The sequence below is a fragment of the Carcharodon carcharias genome, chromosome 18, assembly GCF_017639515.1.
Source record: "Carcharodon carcharias isolate sCarCar2 chromosome 18, sCarCar2.pri, whole genome shotgun sequence".
In the NCBI taxonomy this organism is placed as follows: domain Eukaryota; kingdom Metazoa; phylum Chordata; class Chondrichthyes; order Lamniformes; family Lamnidae; genus Carcharodon; species Carcharodon carcharias.
Window position 1 is genome coordinate 30,120,771 of NC_054484.1, and position 20,583 is coordinate 30,141,353.

General features: G+C 43.2%; 1 protein-coding gene across 4 annotated transcripts in view; it reads left to right on the plus strand.

Moving 5' to 3' along the window:
- LOC121290735 (sorting nexin-9-like) overlaps positions 1 to 20,583 on the plus strand; it is a 102,062-nt gene that overhangs the window by 6,947 nt on the left and 74,532 nt on the right. For all 4 annotated transcript variants that reach the window (XM_041211587.1, XM_041211585.1, XM_041211588.1 and 1 more), the window contains one exon: positions 7,959 to 8,033. In XM_041211587.1, coding sequence (XP_041067521.1) covers positions 7,959 to 8,033 — 75 coding nt within the window. The remainder of the gene's footprint in view (positions 1 to 7,958; positions 8,034 to 20,583) is intronic.

The following is a 20,583-nucleotide window of genomic DNA, read 5'->3' on the forward strand; positions in this document are numbered from 1 at the left end:
TTGATGGATAATTGTTTTTCATCCTGAGTGCTTACAGGTGTATTTCTGACGGCTGTGATTCTCCCTGGTTGATTAAGAGACCAATGTTAATAGCTTTTGCAACCATCTAACTTTAAGTTTCTTTTGTTTCGAAGACACTTATGAACTCTTTAATTTTGAAAGCTGGCTTGTCATCTCCATTTTGACTTGTTTTCCTTCTCTACCCCAATAATGGTTGTATGACTATCAGTTGGCATTTTAAACAATTTAAATGAACAATACGCTGTGTCTTCAGTTGCATTTTAATATTGACTAAAATGCATCCTTCTTTATATCTCAAGACTCAAAACTACTCAACTCCTTTGAAACATATTGATGTAAAAGCTTTCTAGTTTCCCTGTGTCCTGTCCAGGACACCACACTGAAACCACCCTGTCACATGACTGAGACCTGAACTGTCTGAATTCTTTTAATTATACAGCTTTTGAACTTTATTCAATTTAGCTTCAATTTTTTTTATTCTGGGACACCATGGCTCACATGGACTGCAATTTGTTCAGAGGGCATTTAAGGGTCTGGAGCAGGTAAGAACGGCAAATTTCTTTCAATCATGGGCATCATCAAATTTTAAATTCCGGATTTTTACCAAATTCAAGTTTCACCATCTGCCATGGTGGGATTTGAACCAGATCCCCAGAGCATTAGCCTGGGTTTCTAGAATACAAATCCAGTGACAATACCTCTGTGCCACCACATCCTCCTCTGATGAGAACCGGACTCCAGGCTAGCAGCTTGCCTTTCACCTCCATTTCTCTCCAAGTCTAATTTTAAGGAAGAATCCTGTATTTCACTTAGAGTAAACTAGTACCCAGGATACGAGAATACTTTGTTGCATCTTCAATGGACTCAATCTACAACTGAGTTCCTAGGACCAAGACCAGGAATTCTGCCAGACAAAGCCACCTAAAAGAACCTTCCTTGGACATTGATTCTGGATTCTGGACTCATATGAAACCATAATTCTTATCAAAATTTTGAGAGATACTGGGGCAGATCAATCATTGATGGTGGCTGATAGTACAATTTGTGTTTCAGGCAGTTTTATGAAGGAGAAAATATTAATAAGAAGCATTAATGGAATTTATAAACCTGTTCCTTTGTGTAAAGTCAACTTACAAAGTCACTTTGTAAACAGAATTTAACAATGGAAATTATTCATAGATCACCTATTGAAGGGGTAGATTTTATTCTGGGTAATGATTTGGTTAGTGGTGACAGTAGTGCGGCAACAACTGTGTTGCAGCAGGCAGTTGATTATGCTGAGCTTAACCAACTTCAGAAAATTGCTGTGGCCAAAAATGAAACATTCTCATCGAAGTTGACAAGCAATTGAATGAAAACCTGATTAAAGTAGAAAACCAACTTTCATGTGTAAAAGAGGAGTTTAATAATGGAAAATGAGAATTGGTGAGAACAATTGGGAATCAGTCACAGAGAGTAGAATACTTAACTGAGGGCTTGAAATGTCTGAATGATAAACACATAGAAGCAAACTTTAATGAAGGTCAATCTTCAGTTAAAACTTGATGAACTTCAAGCATCACAAGTTGCTATGAAATAGCATGGAAAATTTCTTGATCAAGATAAGGAATTGTTGGTAATTCAGGATAATTGGTTGAATGCAGAATTAAAAACCAAAACAAATGAACTGTTTGAACATCATTGTGAAAAGAACAATGAGATTCTTGAACTTCAAAGCAAATATTGGAGAAAGGGGAGGTGTGTGGTATGGAGCGCCACAGTTCTGAAGTTGTTCCTGTGAATAAAAACTCCTTGCTACATTGTGGTCCAGTTGAGCAAAGAACTGATCCAAGTAATATAACTGATGTATCAACTTCAGTAATGGACAAAGTGAAAGCAACTAAAGTGCCTGCAGAATTGGAAATTAAGAAATGTCAACAAAATGTGCAAAATGACCCTTCCAGGTCAATGACCTAAGATAAAAACAAAAAAACTGCAGATGCTGGAAATCCAAAACAAAAACAGAATTACCTGGAAAAACTCAGCAGGTCTGACAGCATCGGCGGAGAAGAAAAGAGTTGACGTTTTGAGTCCTCATGACCCTTCAACAGAACTTGAGTGAGTCCAAGAAAGGGGTGAAATATAAGCTGGTTTAAGGTGTGTGTGTTGGCGGGTGGGGGGGGGGGGGGGGGGGGGGGCGGGGGGTGGGGTTTGGCTTGGGGGAGAGAAGTGGAAGGGGTTGGTGTAGTTGTAGGGACAAACAAGCAGTAATAGAAGCAGATCATCAAAAGATGTCACAAACAACAGAACAAAAGAACACATAGGTGTTAAAGTTGGTGATGTTATCTAAACGAATGTGCTAATTAAGAATGGATGGTAGGGCACTCAAGGTATAGCTCTAGTGGGGGTGGGGGGAGCATAAAAGATTTAAAAATATTTAAAAATATTGGAAATAGGGGGAAAAGAAAAATCTATATAAATTATTGGAAAAAACAAAAGGGAGGGGGAAGAAACAGAAAGGGGGTGGGGATGGAGGAGGGAGCTCAAGACCTAAAGTTGTTGAATTCAATATTCAGTCCGGAAGGCTGTAAAGTGCCTAGTCGGAAGATGAGGTGTTGTTCCTCCAGTTTGCGTTGTCGCAAACTGGAGGAACAACACCTCATCTTCCGACTAGGCACTTTACAGCCTTCCGGACTGAATATTGAATTCAACAACTTCAGGTCTTGAGCTCCCTCCTCTATCCCCACCCCCTTTCTGTTTCCCCCTTCCTTTTGTTTTTTTCCAATAAATTATATAGATTTTTCTTTTCCCACCTATTTCTATTATTTTTAAATATTTTTAAATCTTTTATGCTCCCCCCACCTCCACTAGAGCTATACCTTGAGTGGCCTACCATCCATTCTTAATTAGCACATTCGTTTAGATAATATCACCAACTTTAACACCTATGTGTTCTTTTGTTCTGTTATTTGTGACATCTTTTGATGATCTGCTTCTATTACTGCTTGTTTGTCCCTACAACCATACCAACCCCCTCCACTTCTCTCCCCCGACCCAAACCCCGCCCCCCCACCCCAAACACACACACCTTAAACCAGCTTATATTTCACCCCTTTCTTGGACTCACTCAAGTTCTGTTGAAGGGTCATGAGGACTCAAAACGTCAACTCTTTTCTTCTCCGCCGATGCTGCCAGACCTGCTGAGTTTTTCCAGGTAATTCTGTTTTTGTTTTCAATGACCTAAGACACTGACATACAAGTGCTTGCTGGTACTAATACACAAAATACAGCAGTTGGAATCCAGGCAAGTGGACAGTTTGCAAAGACCATTCAAAACCTGTAGAGGAGAGGCATGATATAGTTCATGGATTATGCAAAAGAGTCGAAGGGTTGGAATGAACTGTGAAACTCCAGAGGGAGAAAATCATTGTAGCTTGAAGAGAAGTGGAAAAGACCTGTTTGAAATAGGATTAGGAAAAAACAACAAGATCACAGATCAAACCAAGCAGGAGTACGAAACCTTTTTGTGTGAATATAAAAAGAATCTCAATAACATTCTTGAAATGGCTGAAAGAGATTTTGATCAGAGAAGAAAGATGTTAATGCACAAAAGTGCCATTTTGACTTTGCTAAATTGAAGTGAGAATTTACCGCATTTGAGTTCGGAAAATGATCTTGGGGATGGAATTATGCTTACAGCAAATGAAAAGGTCAATCAGGCTATGGACTTAAATGAAACATTTTTTTGCTGAGTTGAAGTCTGGGAATAAGAAGAAAAAGAAACAAAGGGGTTGAGTTATGATAATGCTATGATGTACAAACACTGCTAATCTTGTTACATTTATTGAATTTGTTTAAGTACATTTTTGTAATTGTACAATGTGATGTGCAGTTGTTAAATGAGATAGAAAATGTATTTGTATGGTATGTAATAAGGTATTTTTCGAGATTTATGATAAATTTGTGCGTGGTGGATGTAAAGCCATTGTAAAGAAACCTTCACTGTTGTGAAGCTTTCTGCCTTTTAAGTGGAGAGTGTTAGGAACTAGAGATGGTTTAAGTTAGTTATATTTGTATTTGTAGGTGTTAGGAATGAGTTTTAGCTTTAAGTTTAATTTGTGGTTCTGTATTTGTGCGTTAAGAAAGAAGGTACTTGAGTTTTAGTTTCACTTTAAAAGATTCCTGCTTTTTAATGAGATTTTATGACTCTTAAAGTGAAGTTAAAACAAACACTAAGTAGAAAATCTGTCTGTTGCTTAGCAATAGGAGGCCTACAGAAACAAGGAGAAACAGAACAGCAGTTTTTTTAGTTTAGTTGAAACCAGGAGCCAGGAGAAGCTGGACACAGGAGACAGAACTGCAGAAAGAGCAGATTTCCCAAAAAGCTCCCAAAGCCAGGAAGTGAGACATAAAGCGGGGTGGGATTTCGAGAAGACCTTCTAGAAATCTGGAAAATGTCCTGTGAAGAGTGAGGAGCAGAGGAAGGCTTGAAGCTTAAAGGGAGAAAGCTGCAGGGTGCAAACTTACTCTTTATTATGGGCATGTGAAGCAGTGGTGTTCTGCTGACATGGCTGAGTATCTGAGAGAGAGTGTGTTGAAAGCAAGGCATGAATACATGTGGCGATCCAGGGGAGAGGAGCATTGGAAGGAGAGTTCGAAACACAGAAGGTGGATGCTTGTGGAAGGCGTCCGAGTGAAAGCATCGTTTGGGAGAAGATTCCAAAGTGAGTTCTTCAAAAGTGGAGATTGGAAACCCTCGCATGAAAGACAGAGTTCAATGAGACCAGCTGGCTCATGGTGTGATAAGCATCTGCGGAAGTAGATGAGAGATTCACAGCATTTGTTTTGGGATGGCATCTGTCACTTGGTTTCAGAGTTTGGTGCGCCTGACCACAGTTTACATGGACTGTGTACTTACGGTGAACATTAGGGTATAAGATAGTTTTTGTAACTTATGTTATTCTTACAAATCTGTAAATATCTGTAAAGGTATAGTTGTGGGTGAAGGAGCAGAGTTCATCTTTTCTTGTTTGATGAACATTTTATTCTCTTGTTAAAAATTCATCAGCTGACTCCTGTGACTCTGCTCAATAGCTGCCCTCCATGTTTCTAAACAAAAAATGAAGGTTAGGATCTATGAAGCTGGGTTCCACTCTGCGATCTGGCTTGTCCAGTAGTAACATCAGCTGGGATCATAACATTCTATTCTTCCTTCATTAGATCGCATATATATATATAAAAAAAATTGAAATTGAATTAATGTCATTTTTCTCCAATAGGGAGGTGTCTGCACCAGCTGGCTATGGACAAAGGGAGAGCTATTTGGGACACCTAATGTCCAATGTTGTGCTAATGGCCCCACAGTTACCTGCTTCCAAAGCATAATGGGTTTCAACCAGGTGCCTTGGCAGCTGAATAGCTCAACCTGAAACCACCCTGTCACATGACCAAGACTTGAGCTGTCTGAATTCCTTAATTATACAGCTTTTGAATTTTATCTTCAGTTGTGGTTTAACCTCTGAAGAGAACCAGACTCCAGATTGCCTTTGACCTCCATCTCTCTCCAAGCCTGATTTTAAGAAAGAATTTTGCCTACAGAATGAACTAATATACGAATACTTTGCTGCATCTTCAATAGACTTAGCCTGCAATTGAGTTCCTAGAACCAAGACCAGGAATTCTGCCAGACAAAGCCATCTAAAAGAACCTTCCTTGGACTTTTGATTCTGGATTCTGGACTCATGTGGAACCATAATTCTTATTTTTAGCGTGATCTTTGCCCTGAACCCCTTTCTTTTCTTCATCCCTCTTTTTTTTATTGTATGAATGCAAAATGGTGGACATTGTGAAGCCCCTTCCTGTGTGCATGTGTGTGTCTGCATGTGTGTGTAAAATAAACTGCCCCTCTTATTTTACCTTATCACGAGTTTGCTATGGAGAAATATGCCAGGAATCAGAAATCAAAAATGCCTTTCTGTTTATGGACAGGCAGTGGAGAGGCGAAATCTGGGCTGTTTAAATTAATCCCCCTGTTGTCCGTAACACCTGGTTTGGAATTTCTGGTTGCTGGTGCCTTTTAGCTGTTGCAGTTCTTTAAACCATGCATTACCACATGACTTTCAGTTCTCCAATTTGCTATTAGGCTGTTCCCAAAAATTCACATAGGGTCAAAAGACCACCGGTCAAATGGGTGTAATGCTCACACTGGGAAACTTCTGGTTGAACTTATGTTGAATTGGAAAATCTAGGTTCCTGATTCGTGTCATAAATTTTGACCACCACACTATACTCAAAGAGCAATTAGACCAATTTATTCAATGAAGAGTGGAGATATGTTTGATGTAGAAAAAATATTTAGAAGATCAGGACAGACTGTTTTAAAACAAAAACAGAATTACCTGGAAAAACTCAGCAGGTCTGGCAGCATCGGCGGAGAAGAAAAGAGTTGACGTTTCGAGTCCTCATGACCCTTCGACAGAACTTGAGTTCGAGTCCAGGAAAGAGCTGAAATATAAGCTGGTTTAAGGTGTGTGTGTGTGGGGGGCGGAGAGATAGAGAGACAGAGAGGTGGAGGGGGGGGTGTGGTTGTAGGGACAAACAAGCAGTGATAGAAGCAGATCATCAAAAGATGTCAACGACAATAGTACAATAGAACACATAGGTGTTAAAGTTAAAGTTGGTGATATTATCTAAACGAATGTGCTAATTAAGAATGGATGGTAGGGCACTCAAGGTATAGCTCTAGTGGGGTTTTTTTTATAATGGAAATAGGTGGGAAAAGGAAAATCTTTATAATTTATTGGAGAAAAAAGCCCATTGAAAATGGGTCAGCTCGTCGGTGACTGTTGGTGAGTTTGGGGGGGAGTAATGAGAACTCCAAGAGCTTCTACATCCTGATCAGCAGCCTCTCTGGAGAAGGTGATGTATTATTGTTTCCCTGCTAATTGAGCATCTGTCACCTCCCTGATGGCACTACGGACAGAACACTGACTGAAGTTGCTGATTCCAACCTGTTGTACCCTCGAATGAGTGATTATGTGGTGTAGGAGTTGAAGCCCTTTGCAACTTTTCCAGCTGTGTATCCCCTGGTGTTTGACTCCAAGTTCCTGCTACATAGGCCAGTAGCTGCCTGCCTACTGAGGCGCAGCCTCCTCATACACTGCTCCTCTGTTATCTTCTGATAAGACATTTTGTTCCAGAAGACTTGCATCCTGTGAGGCCTCCTGTGCCCTTGCATTCTTTATGTGGCAGCCACAATGGCAATTCCTGCAACGTTTCAATTTTTTTCCTAGCGCTGCTATAGCCAGTGAAGTAATTGTGCATCTGCAGCTAAAAGTTGGTCTCCAACAGCTCTGCAATATCAAAAACTTCCCAAATCCAACAAGAAGAGCCAAAAATTTGTTTTACAACTCTGTCAGTCTAAAATAACTATCTAGAGCCTTGCCTCAATTGAGGTGAAGATGCCCTGAAGTTGTGGCCTGCTTTCTGAGTATTTGCACTATGTTTTCTGGGCAGGCTTAAGAATAATCAGGTCAAATGTTCCCAGGCGCCAATATCACAAAGGGGTCCTAAAACACGCACAGTATCCCTATTTCATATTTTAATGTGCTCGGCATTCATTTCAGGCGGTCACCAGGGATACCTAAAGAACCTATTGACCAATATGGTGGTCAGTGCATTTCAGGTACACTTCCAGGGTGGGACGTCCCATCAAGATATTGTTATTTTGAATGACTTTTTGTTGGTTGAAAAATTAGCAAAACAGCATTGAATTTCTACTCCAGAATCTTTATTCCAGCAAAAGAATATAGTAAAAGTACTTTTAAATCAATTTCTGTATTATTTAGATGCACTTTGCACTTCAGAAAGTGGTGGTTCTTCAAAACTATGTCCTTAACTTTAAAGAATATTGCAACTTACAAGGCATACCTATACATCTGATGCGATTGTTTTTTCAGGATAATGACAGTGGTTGGTATGAAGGTATCAACTCTAATGGAGAGCGTGGACTGTTCCCTGGCCAAAATGTTGAGGTAAGAAGCAGGAAAATTTAGTGTCAATTATTATAAATTATGATTAAATACAAAATTTAGCCAAGTAAGTAACCCCAAAATACTGTATTGATTCTAATTTGCCTGATTATCTGGTCTTCCTGATCCAAGTTTTACATTTGCTTTAGTGAATCATATTTCAATACTTTGCATATCCCATTATCTGTGCATCATTCCAATTATGTAGAGCAATAGCAGACATTGAAAGTAAAATAATTTGCACATGTCAGACCACAAGACTACTAGTTGTTTCATTATTAGGTAGGTTCTTTAAAATATGAGACCAAAATTGTAAAAGGTACTTTTTCAGTGGTAATAAGTTACAATTAAGAAGTGAATTATTGAAGGTCTACAAATTCATTAAGATGATTTCCCATAATTATTAATGCAGTTTATTATAAAAGTGATTAAATAAATAATCCGTAGAATCACATGAATAGTCTTCATGCAAACTATGAACTAAAATAAGGATAAAGGTGAGAACCATGAGTATCCACATGCCACTTCCCCACAGCAATGTAGCTAAGGCCAGTAATTTAGTGAGTGAATTCTATTTCTGTAATTGTATTCCCTTTCTCTCTCTGTAAAGCTCATTTGTCAGTATCTTTGCCTCCAATGCTCTTTCTCATTCCTGATGCCTCTCTTTCTTTCTTAGTATCATTGTCTCCTTTCTTCTCTGTTTATCCTCAACTCTCTCTCTTTCTCTCTCTCTCTCTCTCTGTCTTTCTCCAGCAGACATTCCTTTGTTGATTTATTCAAGTTGTATTCTTTTGTCATCTTTTTGATGCCCAGGCACACACTAGATGGCGGCCAACATATAATTCTTAACTATAATCTTCCAAAAAGCTATTGATTCAGGAACCATTCTTTTAGATTGGGAAATTGTGCACTTTGCTTTTTAGCTAAGGGGAGAGAGGAAAACCATGGAATTATAGACCAATTACCCTAACATCTGTTGTCAGGAAATTGCGCAAGTCTATAATGAAATATAGAGTGACTGAACACCTTGAAAATTTTCAGCTGATCAGAGAGAGCCAGCATGGAAATGATGCCTGATGAAACTGATAAGATGATTAAATTAATGGACAGGGGCAAGTCCGGATATTATTTATATGGACTTCCAGAAGGCATTTGGTAAAGTCCTGTTATCTATAGTTGAAGCTCATGGAATTGAAGGCAAATTATTGATTGGTTTAAGAAATTGGCTGACTGACATGTTGTGGGACACATCCCCCTCAGAGTCTGGAGTTGGTTAAAGTTAAGGAATCTTTATCACAAGTTTGCAGGGGAATCCTTCAGCAAACCAAAGCATCTCAAAGAGCAGTTATAATAACATACATTTATACACAATCCAGCTTCAGCTGGTCATATGCCTGAGTGTTTTTTGTCTGCTTATGGTCTTCATGTGCACCTTGTAAACACGTACTATAATATTCTCGCAGACTAGCAAAACAGAAAACAGCTCAGGCTTATCAGCTACAGTGACTTCATTTCTGTACACATATAGAAAATCAATGGCAGATGTATAGGCAAGGGTTGTGGTGGAAAAATACAGTGAGAGAGGCAGCTTTCATGAATATAACTCCCTTTATAACATACATTAATTGTGTCAACCCTTTGATCCCCACATCAATCCCTCCTGTTGGCCCCTGGTCAGAATACATCTGACCCAGGAGGACACAACTCATCTAAATGGACTCTCAACCTGCAGGGTTGTCCAGGAATCCTTCTGGACTCCTGTGGGCATCAAGTCCTTAGCCCTATTTACATCCCGAGTCAATTTGCAGTTCTCTTGCCACTTTTCTGGTCATCCTAGTGATGCCCACCTAGCATTGGAACATGAATAGCCAGATTAAACACTATAAATATCACCTTGACATCCCTTCTCTAGAGGTGGTGCTGAGGCAGCAACTGGGATGAAACCCCTGTTTGATATCATTACCATTTGCACAGTGTGCGAGATCATCAACCTTTGGTAACAACAAATGCAGAAGCTGATGATCAGGATGAGAACTGAAGCAACAGTGGCAGCTATTCTGCCTAATTCTCACCAATTATATTGAATGCGGCTGACCACAGTGCTAGCACTAGCAGAGTCCATTAATAACCTGGCCTTCCCTTTGGTTAAATCAACTTGCACTCTCCACTTCGCCGTAACTGCCAACTCTGACCGATGTAGCTGTTAGTTGGGCCTTTTTAACTGCTTCTCGAGCTGCTCTTCCTGACGTGTTATCCTCAGTTAACTCGTTTTCCCACCAAAGGCTGAAACCTATTCCTGTCAGACTCCTCCCTGGCGGTGGAAATCTCCCCGGGAGGCAGAACCCCGAAGACAGAATGTATTATTGTTCCTACAGCCCAATCCTTCATAGAGCTAATTATTCTCAGCAGTCAGGAAGTACCACTGGGTAGGAGATGCCCAAAAGGCCTTCTTCAAGGGATCTACTGTGACTGTCACTGGGAAGTTACCATTTGTTGGTCTTAAGGATGTTACAGGTACACACTATACAATGTTGTGATTCGGTGCAGCACTCATCTGTATTCATGAGCAACATGCTAACAGGTTCTTTTACCATATGTCCATATGGTCCCATTCTATAGACTGACCATCTGCGATCACTCCCAGAGATTCAACTTCATACCTCTCCCCAGGTGCTTTCTTAGTACCTTGTGGCATTACAAGTTGAAATCTAAGTATTCTTTTTTCTGCTGCTGGCCAGCTGTGTTGTCAGTAGCTTGCCTCTTCCTTGCACCAAATTAATTAAACTCAAGCTACTGCTCTTCCCGTGTGCATGCAAGGGTACAGTTCCAGTTCCAATATCTTCAATATCTAATTCCACGTTAGCAATTAGATCTTGGGCCAATATATCATAGGTCCATCCCCTGGACTGCGAATCAGTTGACTTTATTTTGGCCCCTCCCAGCTTATACATTCCCTTGAGTAACCCCTTTCCTTGCAGCTCTACGGCTGAAAACGCATATTCTGTTCCTTGGGTAGTAACTTGCAGGCCTTCTCATTCTTGCACCACCCATGAGACGTAATCATTAATACACAAGAGTTGCCATGAATTCAAGACTGAATTAGTACTAGTGACTATTCTTCTCACATCCCCAAATGTACTTGGTTTCCTTCTACTTTTAAGGCTCCTTATTCCAGGAGCTCTATGAATTTTATAATCACTGATTAGCTGCTGCAACTTGTGTTCTACCCAAGCAACTGATTCGGTATGATTACCACATTTGTCCTTGAAGAGTTATATGTTACCTTTGACGTGACCATAGTAACATCATGCAACAATGTCTTCTGGTTCCCTACCCTAATTGTGAACAGTGGTGGGACATTGTGTCAGCTTCTGATAACTGCAAGTTGTTCAGTTAAAACATCTTGCATCAATACATCCTAATCGATTGATGACATCAGTACATAGTTCTTGGAAATATTGTGCTTCAAGTTCCACCTCCCAAATAAATGGGGGCTAATTAACCCACCCCGAGTCTGTTGAATTCCACGGGTTCTGTCCATACATGTCTGGGGGAAGAAATACCATTCCTCTGGGTTGCCCTTGCTTGCTATTGTGTTGCAGCCGGGGTTCCTCAAGCACAATGCCATGCCCATTTGATGCAGGGTGGCTCTTATAATGTCTTTTCCCTTACCCAAATCCGGTCCCTTGGATGCTACAATTGTTTGGGTTGTGTCTGTGAACTTGGGGTGATCTTATCTGATATCCGCACATTGGGTTTCTTTATCTACCCTCCCGTGCCTCAACGTACTGCCCAGGATGCCGACAGATGCTTGTGTTGATATGCACGGTGAGCGCCTCCCATGCTGCCATGGTTACCGGGCGGTGGGCGTGGGGGATGGTTGTCTGTAAATAAATAATTCAGAGAACTGCTGCAGAGCCTCCTGTTGGCAGAAACAGAATGTGAGTCATAAAGTTTAACCTGAGACCAGTGGTTCCATCTACTTCCCCCTAGCATATCCAAATACACGTAAATGTTACTGGCTGTCAGTGGACTGCATGAGGCCCTATCTGAAGGGGTGTCAGTCCTAGTTCGGAAGGCACTAACTTTACCATTACTCTGCCCCATATCTCAGGAAGCTCATGTGGTTTAAACTCAGTTCCTTGTATCTCCCTGTCAGCAGCTTTTTGCTGCTATTTTACTTCTGCTTTTATGCCCTGGATTTGCTTGTGATATGGGTTCTTTGGTCAGGATCCATTGGCAGGGGAACTCCCCAACTGCACATAGCACCTCATTCAGTGATATTCCTTATTCCTTTGCAGGATTGTTGTTAACCTCTGGGCTATTACCATATAAGTAATGTCATATAAGTAATTAAAACACCAGATTATACATGGATTTAAAAGATTCTCCAGTGCTCCCTTTACCTGTATCCATCTTGTGGACAATCCCCTTGCCTTCAGTTGTCACTTTCACTTATATGTTACTCCTCTGACCATTACCATCTTAAGTTTCTCTTAAAATCAGTTTCTCTATGGAGTATGTGTCAGTGCCTTGATCATTTAAAAATGTTTTCTTACTCTTCAAGCCATATTAACCATTTCGTGTCACGTTGTTTGTCAGGCAACTGAACAAGTCTGGGACCCATTCTTCAGTATAGCTGCACCATGTACTCTCGCATGTTAGTTACTTCACAATTTCCCAATCTGTAGGATTGCTCCCAAAGCTTTGATTGAACAGCTTCCTTTCACCCATCATGCTTGGTGATAATCTCCCTGACCTTTCCCACAAATCCTTATTTTGCATTTGTGGAAGGGTTATCAGGTCTACAGGGATCGTGCTGTGTATTTTGCCAACCAACTTCACCTGGGATTTAACTGCCTTAAAAGGATGCACCATTCGATAATTCTTCTTGACTCTCAAGTAATCTTCTCAAATAAATTATCTTTGCTTATCCCCCACTGTGCAGTCCCAATGTCTCAGATGGTGACCAGGTTATCAAATTCAGTTCTCTTAAAAAGTTCGTAGGCAAAGACACAAATACCTCCAAGAGAAAACTGTCATTTTATTCGTCTCATCCACACTTTCCTTTCACTAGAACGTACACCAATACCAGATTGATATATTCCATTGAACTCAACCTCACAACATTTAAGAAGTATTTAGATGAGCACTTGAAATGCCATAGCATACAGGACTACAAGCCAATTGCTGGAAAATGGGATTAGAATAGATAGGTACTTGATGGCCGGCACAGACACAATGGTCCTAAGGGCCTGTTTCTGTGCTGTATAACTCTATGACTGTATGACACCCAAGGTGAGTCATTCAAATTCCTATTTGGTGTTGTGGCCTTTTTCTCTAACTCTATCTCCTACCCCCAATCATTTCCTCACACCGTGTACACATCCAATAGTTACCATCTTATCACGGTCATGAGGCTTGGAGAGCCTTTACAGTCCAATGACAAGTTTTTATAATATCTTTGAAAGAGAAATCAAACATTTATGTTTGGTTCCAGGCATTAATGTGTTTTGCTTGTCTGCTCTTTTCCTAAACAACATATATTTTCGCAAAAGTGACCCATTAGTTTATGTCTGACATTTTCATTTTAAAATTATCCCAAATTGAAATAGCAGTGTGTTAGGTTTTGTTAGTGTTCAATTTATTCTCTCTGAAACAAACCTGTTTTTTAAACAAAGAAACCACCTAGACTGTGTTTTTCTATTAGACTTTTTTTGAAAGTTAGAATTTGTTTCTTCCCTTAAATGTTAGGTAAATTTCCCTTTGAATGCTTGAAATAGCAACTCATGTCCAGTTGTTTATCAATTCCAATTTCAGAAACAATTATACCCAGGCCTGTTGGCTTTAAATGGTGGTTTTGAAAAGTCTCTGAAGGGCAAAGCCTTTATGCTGTGCTTTGATTCGCAAAGTTCTTGGGCTCACTCAGAGCCGGAAACCATCATCACCTGTTTTTTTTTTAAAAATGCACAGTCAATCCATGGTGGCTTTGACCAAGAGCCAAATGGGCTAATATGTCCAATCATACCTGTAAATTTAGAAACTTGAGATCTAATAATGCCCAATATACATTTAGTAATCCGAAAGTTGTGATGAATTGAAAAGGAAGCAGCTGTCAGCACAAAAGGGTTAACTCTGCTGTGTGTCTGGGAGGTGGAGGAGAGGCTATGTGGCTGAGGAAGTTTGGTACAGAATTATGTCACTTTACCTAATTTCTTAAAAACTTCCCCAATCAAAAACCCAACTCCATTTTAAATTTGCTTTATTAATTCTTTTGTTCCCTTTTCTTCAGTTTTGCCCAAATTTTGGATTAAATTCCATTGTTTCGAAATCTTTCAGCGTTTTGTAAGATGTTCCTCATCCAATGGGCAGAATTTTCCCAAACTTGCATTAAGTGTTGTTGCCGGCGGGCAAAATGGCGTCCTACCCGCCGACGGCGATGGCGGGTTTTCACGCCATAAAGTCCCAAGCTCGCTTCATTATTTATGCATTCCCGGAAACACGTCATTTCCATGGCGGGCGAACTCTCATTTGCCCTCCCACCATCACCCCGCCGTGTTGTTTAAGGGAAAGAGCAGACAAGCAAAACACATTCATGTTTAAAAGGAAGCTGTCCTCACAGCACTCTTCACCACCAGCTCACCACCGCTGCCCGGGAGACATGGCCAGCAAAGGAGAAAAGAATGCAGCCCCCAGTTTAATGACGGGTCTCTCGACCAACTGCTGGATGCCGTGGAGGCCTGTTGGGATGTCCTGTACCCCCGCTTTGGCCGCAGAATTGGCAGCAGCTTGACCAATGCAGCTTGGGAGGTGGTGGCAATGGTGGTCAGTGCCAATGCATTGAGAAGGCAGCCACCCAGTGCTGCTAGAGGATGAATGATGATCTCCATTCCACCAGGGTAAGTCACTCTTCATCACTATCAACTCACACTCACAAACCCAACACACATCCACAGGGCCCTAACTCTTTACCAGTTCAAGGGACATCACCATCCATTCTCTCACACACACCTTCATTCTACTCCGCCCATCCATGGGACCAATCATCACCCACACATGCCAGGCACATTTATCATCTGGCCTGGCAGGCATCCTGCTTACAGTTTCTCCATCTCTATTCATGCAGGACAAGCTGGCACACAACAAGAGGGAGAGGTCGCAGACCAGTGGAGGAATGCCTGAAATCAAGGTCCTTGCTGACTTTGGGTACAAAGCTTTTCAACTGGCCAGTGAGGATCTGGGCCCATCCTGTGCTGACGGTGAGGTTGGTGCTGCTCTACCAAATGAGGGCCCAGCTGTTCAACATACATCAGACAACAATGCTGTGAGTGATGTGTCCTGTTTCACAGGCCACTGCCATGCATTAATTATCTCCCTTTGCTTCCGCAGCGACATCTGGGAAACAGCCAACAGGGTCCATGACCCAGGGCCTCCAATCAAGCCCCTAAGAAACCTCTGAAGAGGAACCCAAAGGCACCCTCCTCATAGTCCTATCACAATGCTCTGCCACTACCTCTACCAGTGCAGAGACACACACCTTGGTAGGACCTAGCTTTAGAATAGACACGGGATCACAATCTGGTGAACATATTGCACGTTCTGATCCACAGCAGGGACTTCCAAGGTCCCTGGCCTTCGGAAGACTGCTGGAGGCCAGAAATTTGCTGAGTCTGAGTCAGGTGACCAGCCTCTGGACTCAGTCATATCACATTTACTGGAGCTGCAAAGGCAAGCTCAGGAACACCAGGGAGGTGTGTCTGCTGCACTCCTCAGATTGCAAGGCACGATTAAAGAGTCCGTCCGACTGCCTTCAGGCTGAGGTGATAGTGCCAGCATGCCAATGCACTGAGGTCAACACTGGTAGGATCGCAGCTGCCATGGAGACCTTGGTCCAGGACGTCACTCCTGCACTGCTGTGTGGGCTCAACTCCATCGCTGATGCCATAGTTGGCCTCCAACAGTGTGTATGCAAGAGGGATGCAGGACAGCTCGGTCTCACTCTGGCTACTCCTTCCTCTCAATGAGTCAGCCGGGGCCCTCAGGCACCCATAGGGAGGAGGATCATTAAGTGCACACTCCAGGCCCATCCACCCAGGTGACTCCGGGAGTGACCGGCCCATCCAAATTCCCTCTTCCTGTGACCTCAGCAGCTCCAGCTCCACAGGCCGAGGAGGGTGCCATTGCCACACAGCAGGACCCCAAAAGCAGTCCAGGGCTCTCCAAGTCCCGGCACTCCAGAGGACACCCGCCAAATTCATCACAGACAGGGCATCACAGTCAGCAGGCTGCCTCCACCCTCACTGTGGATGTCCAGGGAGCACCAAGATGTAGTGGCAGGGTTAGGAAAGTTAAGGAGAATTAGTTGCACAGCTTGTGCATGGGTGTTAATCACTTGCACGTACTGTTCACTATTGTCAATAAACTCTCAAGAATGTCTCCCTGCCTATGACTCCTTGCTCTGATGAGCAGTATTCTTGTCACTCAGATGTGAAACCTTTCTGCACAAGATAAAGGCAGGTGTCTCAGTCCAGGGTCGTCTCCCTGTGCTCTGTGCAGCCTCCAGACCAAAGTGATGGTCTAGCCTTACACTCACTGGACACATTACTGATGCCTGCACCTTCAATGGTGCTTGTCATTGCTGCCAGAATGTAGTGGGCTGGCACCACAGAGTTCTCTCATTCTCTCGATATGCTCTCAGCACCTGTTAAGATGGGGCTGGCCCCCATCTCTTCAGCATCTGTGATCACTGATGCTGTGCCCCACTTCTGAAGGGGTCAGGTGCTGAAGGCAGACAAAGAATCAGATGCTTCTAAAGTTTCATGGCTGTGTCTCTATGAAATGACCATGATCACGGAGCGGAAGCAAGCTACCCTCGGCCAGACAAGAGTCAGACCTTCTCAGAGGCTATGTGAAGATTTATGAAGTGTCCTCACTACATGTTGTCATCATCCTCCTGCAGTTGAGCGACTATTAGGGCCTCCACTGCATCTCCATGACAGGAGCATTCTCACAGAGAATATTTGTCTTGCCATAAACCAGACTGGAATCAAACATTCCCGGATGCAATGCAAGGATATATGGGGTCACCTCACTGCACGTTGTCATCATCCTCAACAAATCTAGCAGCTATGAGGGCCTCCTGAGTGCACCTGCCTCATCTAGCCAGTGCGAGGGCCTCATCACCATCATTGTCGCCTCCAAGGACCCCCTCACCCTCATCCCCGATGGCATCCTCGGAGGAGGAGGAGGAGACGTGGAGTTCCTCCATCTCCTCAGCTAGCTCGTCTCCCCGTTGCTGCGCCAGGTTTTTGAGGGCACAGCAGACGACGACGATGCTTGACACCCTCTGTGGACTGTATTGCAGGGCTACACCAGACCAGTCCAGGCACCGGAACCTCATCTTCAGCATCCCAATGCTCTGCTCCACCAAGTTGAGAGCTGCTGCGTGAGCCTTATTATAGCGTTGCTCTGCTGCAGTCTGAGGTCAGCGCGCAAGTGTCATCAGCCACGGCCTCTGCGGGTAGCCCTTGTCCCCGAGGAACCAGCCCTGCAGATTCTGTGGACTCTGGAAGACTCCAGGGATCTGTGACCAACTAAGGATACAGGCATTGTGCACACTTCCTGGAAACTGTGCGCACATCTGCAGGATGCGTTTCTGGTGGTCGCACATCAGCTGCACGTTCTGTGAGTTGTAGTTGATGTAGTCCACCATGTGCAGCTGTGGGAAGCCCAAGATCAGGGCGAATCCAATAGCCCTTGCATCCTGGCTGTCCTGGTCCCAGGCAAAATTCACAAAGTTGTGTGCCATGGAGAAGCTGGCATCCATGACCTCATGGATGCATTTGTGGTTGGTAGATTGTGAAATCCCACAGAGGTTACCTGTGGAGCTCTGAAAGGAGCCACTGGTATAGAAATTGAGTGTCACGGTCACTTTCACAGCCACTGGCAGTGGATGCCCTCCATGTCACCTTAACACCAAGTCCTGCTGTGAGTGGCAGATGTGAGCGGCTAGGTCCCTAGACATGTGCAGTCATTGGCGACACTGGTTCTTGGTCATCTGCAGGAATGGCAGGCAGCATCTATAGACCCTGGGCATTGCTAGGCACTGACCAGTGAGGGCTCATGTCCCTCCTGGGCAGCGTGTGCAGGACTCCCAGCTGCCCCTTCTTCCTGAGGTTGCTGCTCCTGCTTTTGTGCGGCCAGGAGCCTCAGTTGCCTCTCTCCTCCGTCATCATTGCTCTCTGTAGGCCATTAGCCATACAGCTAGGTCACCAGGATCTATGATCCTGATGTGGTCCTCCTGCGGCATGAAAGAGAGAAAGACACGGTTAGCATGGGTGAATTTAGTACCTTTCCTGGCCCTATGTGACTACCCCTTAATGCTTCCCGGAGAGCGCTGGTCACCCCTCAGATGGCTCAGAGATGAGTGTGGTGCATGGCTGCCCTGTCAACTTGCGACATGGGGGAGACTGTTCCTAACCGGGATGCTGAGATTGCAAGCGTCTGTGAGTGCTTCCATCAGTGACTGCTACATGGCCAGTGTTGTCAAGGCAATTACACAATGTATGTAGTCCAACTGCTCCGCGGTCCAGTAAAGTGGTCGCAGACTCGTAGCCTGTGCTAGGGTAGGGGTTGGGGGCGGTTGGGGGGGAGATCTGGAGGACTGCAGCCCTTTGGTGCCTCTGCACTGTTTGCTTGGGTGGGCAGCCTAGGAGCCCAACCCCAATCGTGTCACTGTGGCTGTGCCTGAGCTGTCCCAGTCGCAGAGGAATGGTCAGTTCATACTGCATGGCCACTTCCTCACTTACCCTGCCCCCTACCTTGATTTCTTGTGCACAGGACCCGACGCCAAGGCAGCAGTTGACAACCCACCCTCACCCCCGACAACAGCAACAGTTGCCTCCAAGGCAGCAGTTGACAATCCACCCCCACCTACCTCCCGACAACAGCAACAGTCGCCTCCGAGTCAGGGCAGCACTTCACCCCGACCTCCTCCTGGTACCCCTGAAGCCTGAAAAACAACAGGCAACCCTGCCCAGCTGTGGAAAACGGTGCTATTCAGTCACCTCAGTTCCCACAAAATGAAGGCCGCCAAGTGCACGCAGCCTGTGTGCTGTTGTGACACACATCGACGTGCTTTCCCGCCGACGTGGACAGTCGATCAGGAAGGATGGCCTTTTAATGATATGCTGACGTATTACAATGAGCTCCCCGACGACCGTTGGTGGGAAACGCGGCCCTCCGCCAGCGAGCTGAGCGGAAGATTGCGACCTGCCTTCCAGCCATTGTGTAACCGATCGTGCCATGATGTCCGCGCAGGCCTCCTATCATGCCCGCTGCCAGCGGGTACGGGAAAACTCTGCCCAATATCTCTTGGGTTTATCCTTTTTCTCCTTTAAAATAATTTAACAACCCGTTTTTGCCACTTAACCATATTTAAAAGAAATAGTTAATAAAACATATTGTTAATTTTAATTTTTAACAGTTCTTTTTTAACTCTCATATTTTGCAAAGTTCAAATTGGATTGCTGCCAAACTTCCTCAAGCCTTCAGGCTTATCTTAACATTTTGGGAAGAAACTGTGTTGCTTTATTAAGTTCATCATGGGAACTCACAGCATTTTAAATTAATGTCAATTGTTTCCAAACTTTAAAAAAAATTCCCTTTCCTCTTTTGAGAACTTTGTCAGGGACCAAACCTTAAATTTTTAAACTTTGTAAAAAGTTTCTAACCCAAAATCAATCCAACTCAGGATCAATTGTTTCAAAATTTGAATTTACGCTATGGAATATTTCAACTGCCCCATTGTCACATATGTGAATCGGTGTCCAGATTAAAAGTCCCACATGTTTATCAACACATATTCGAGTTGCGATTTTGGCCATAAATCTCAACTGGAATCTTATAACTTAAAATGTTGGTTTCTTTAATTGTGTTTTCCTTTAATCCAACTCATTAAACTGCTCCGTTCTCAAGTGCTGAGACTCCTATGCAAAATTACAGTTCAGGGAAGAAAACATATTGAAGCTCTCACACACGCACACATTATCCACACAGATTTTTTATTACACACTTTCCATTCTCCATTCATATGACATCTGTCTTAACAACCCAAAACTTAAGAAAGGTGGTCTTGATTTTTCTTTCTTCAAATAACACTGCAATTGAAACTAAGATGAAAAGTAAATTTGCACAAAATTTTCATATTCTCAAAACATACTCCGAACGAAATATCAAGCTGCAGTAACTGAAACATCCATTCTCCTTCACTTACACCAATTTAAAATACAATCACTTAAACTACAACATGGAAGGCCAGAACACAAAAGTGCACCTTTAGTGCAGAGACTCGTAGATGCTTGACATTGACATGCAAACACAGGAAAATCTCAGAATATGAAATACACGAACAGCAACTTAAACAAGTTTACCCCTTTTGTTGGCCTGCGATCCAGCCAAGGTCCCAACCATCCTTTATCATATTGTTCTTTACCTTTCTGAATTTCCCTAGCAGGTATTCTGTGAGGGGCCCCTGAGTGCCCATCTCCTGCCA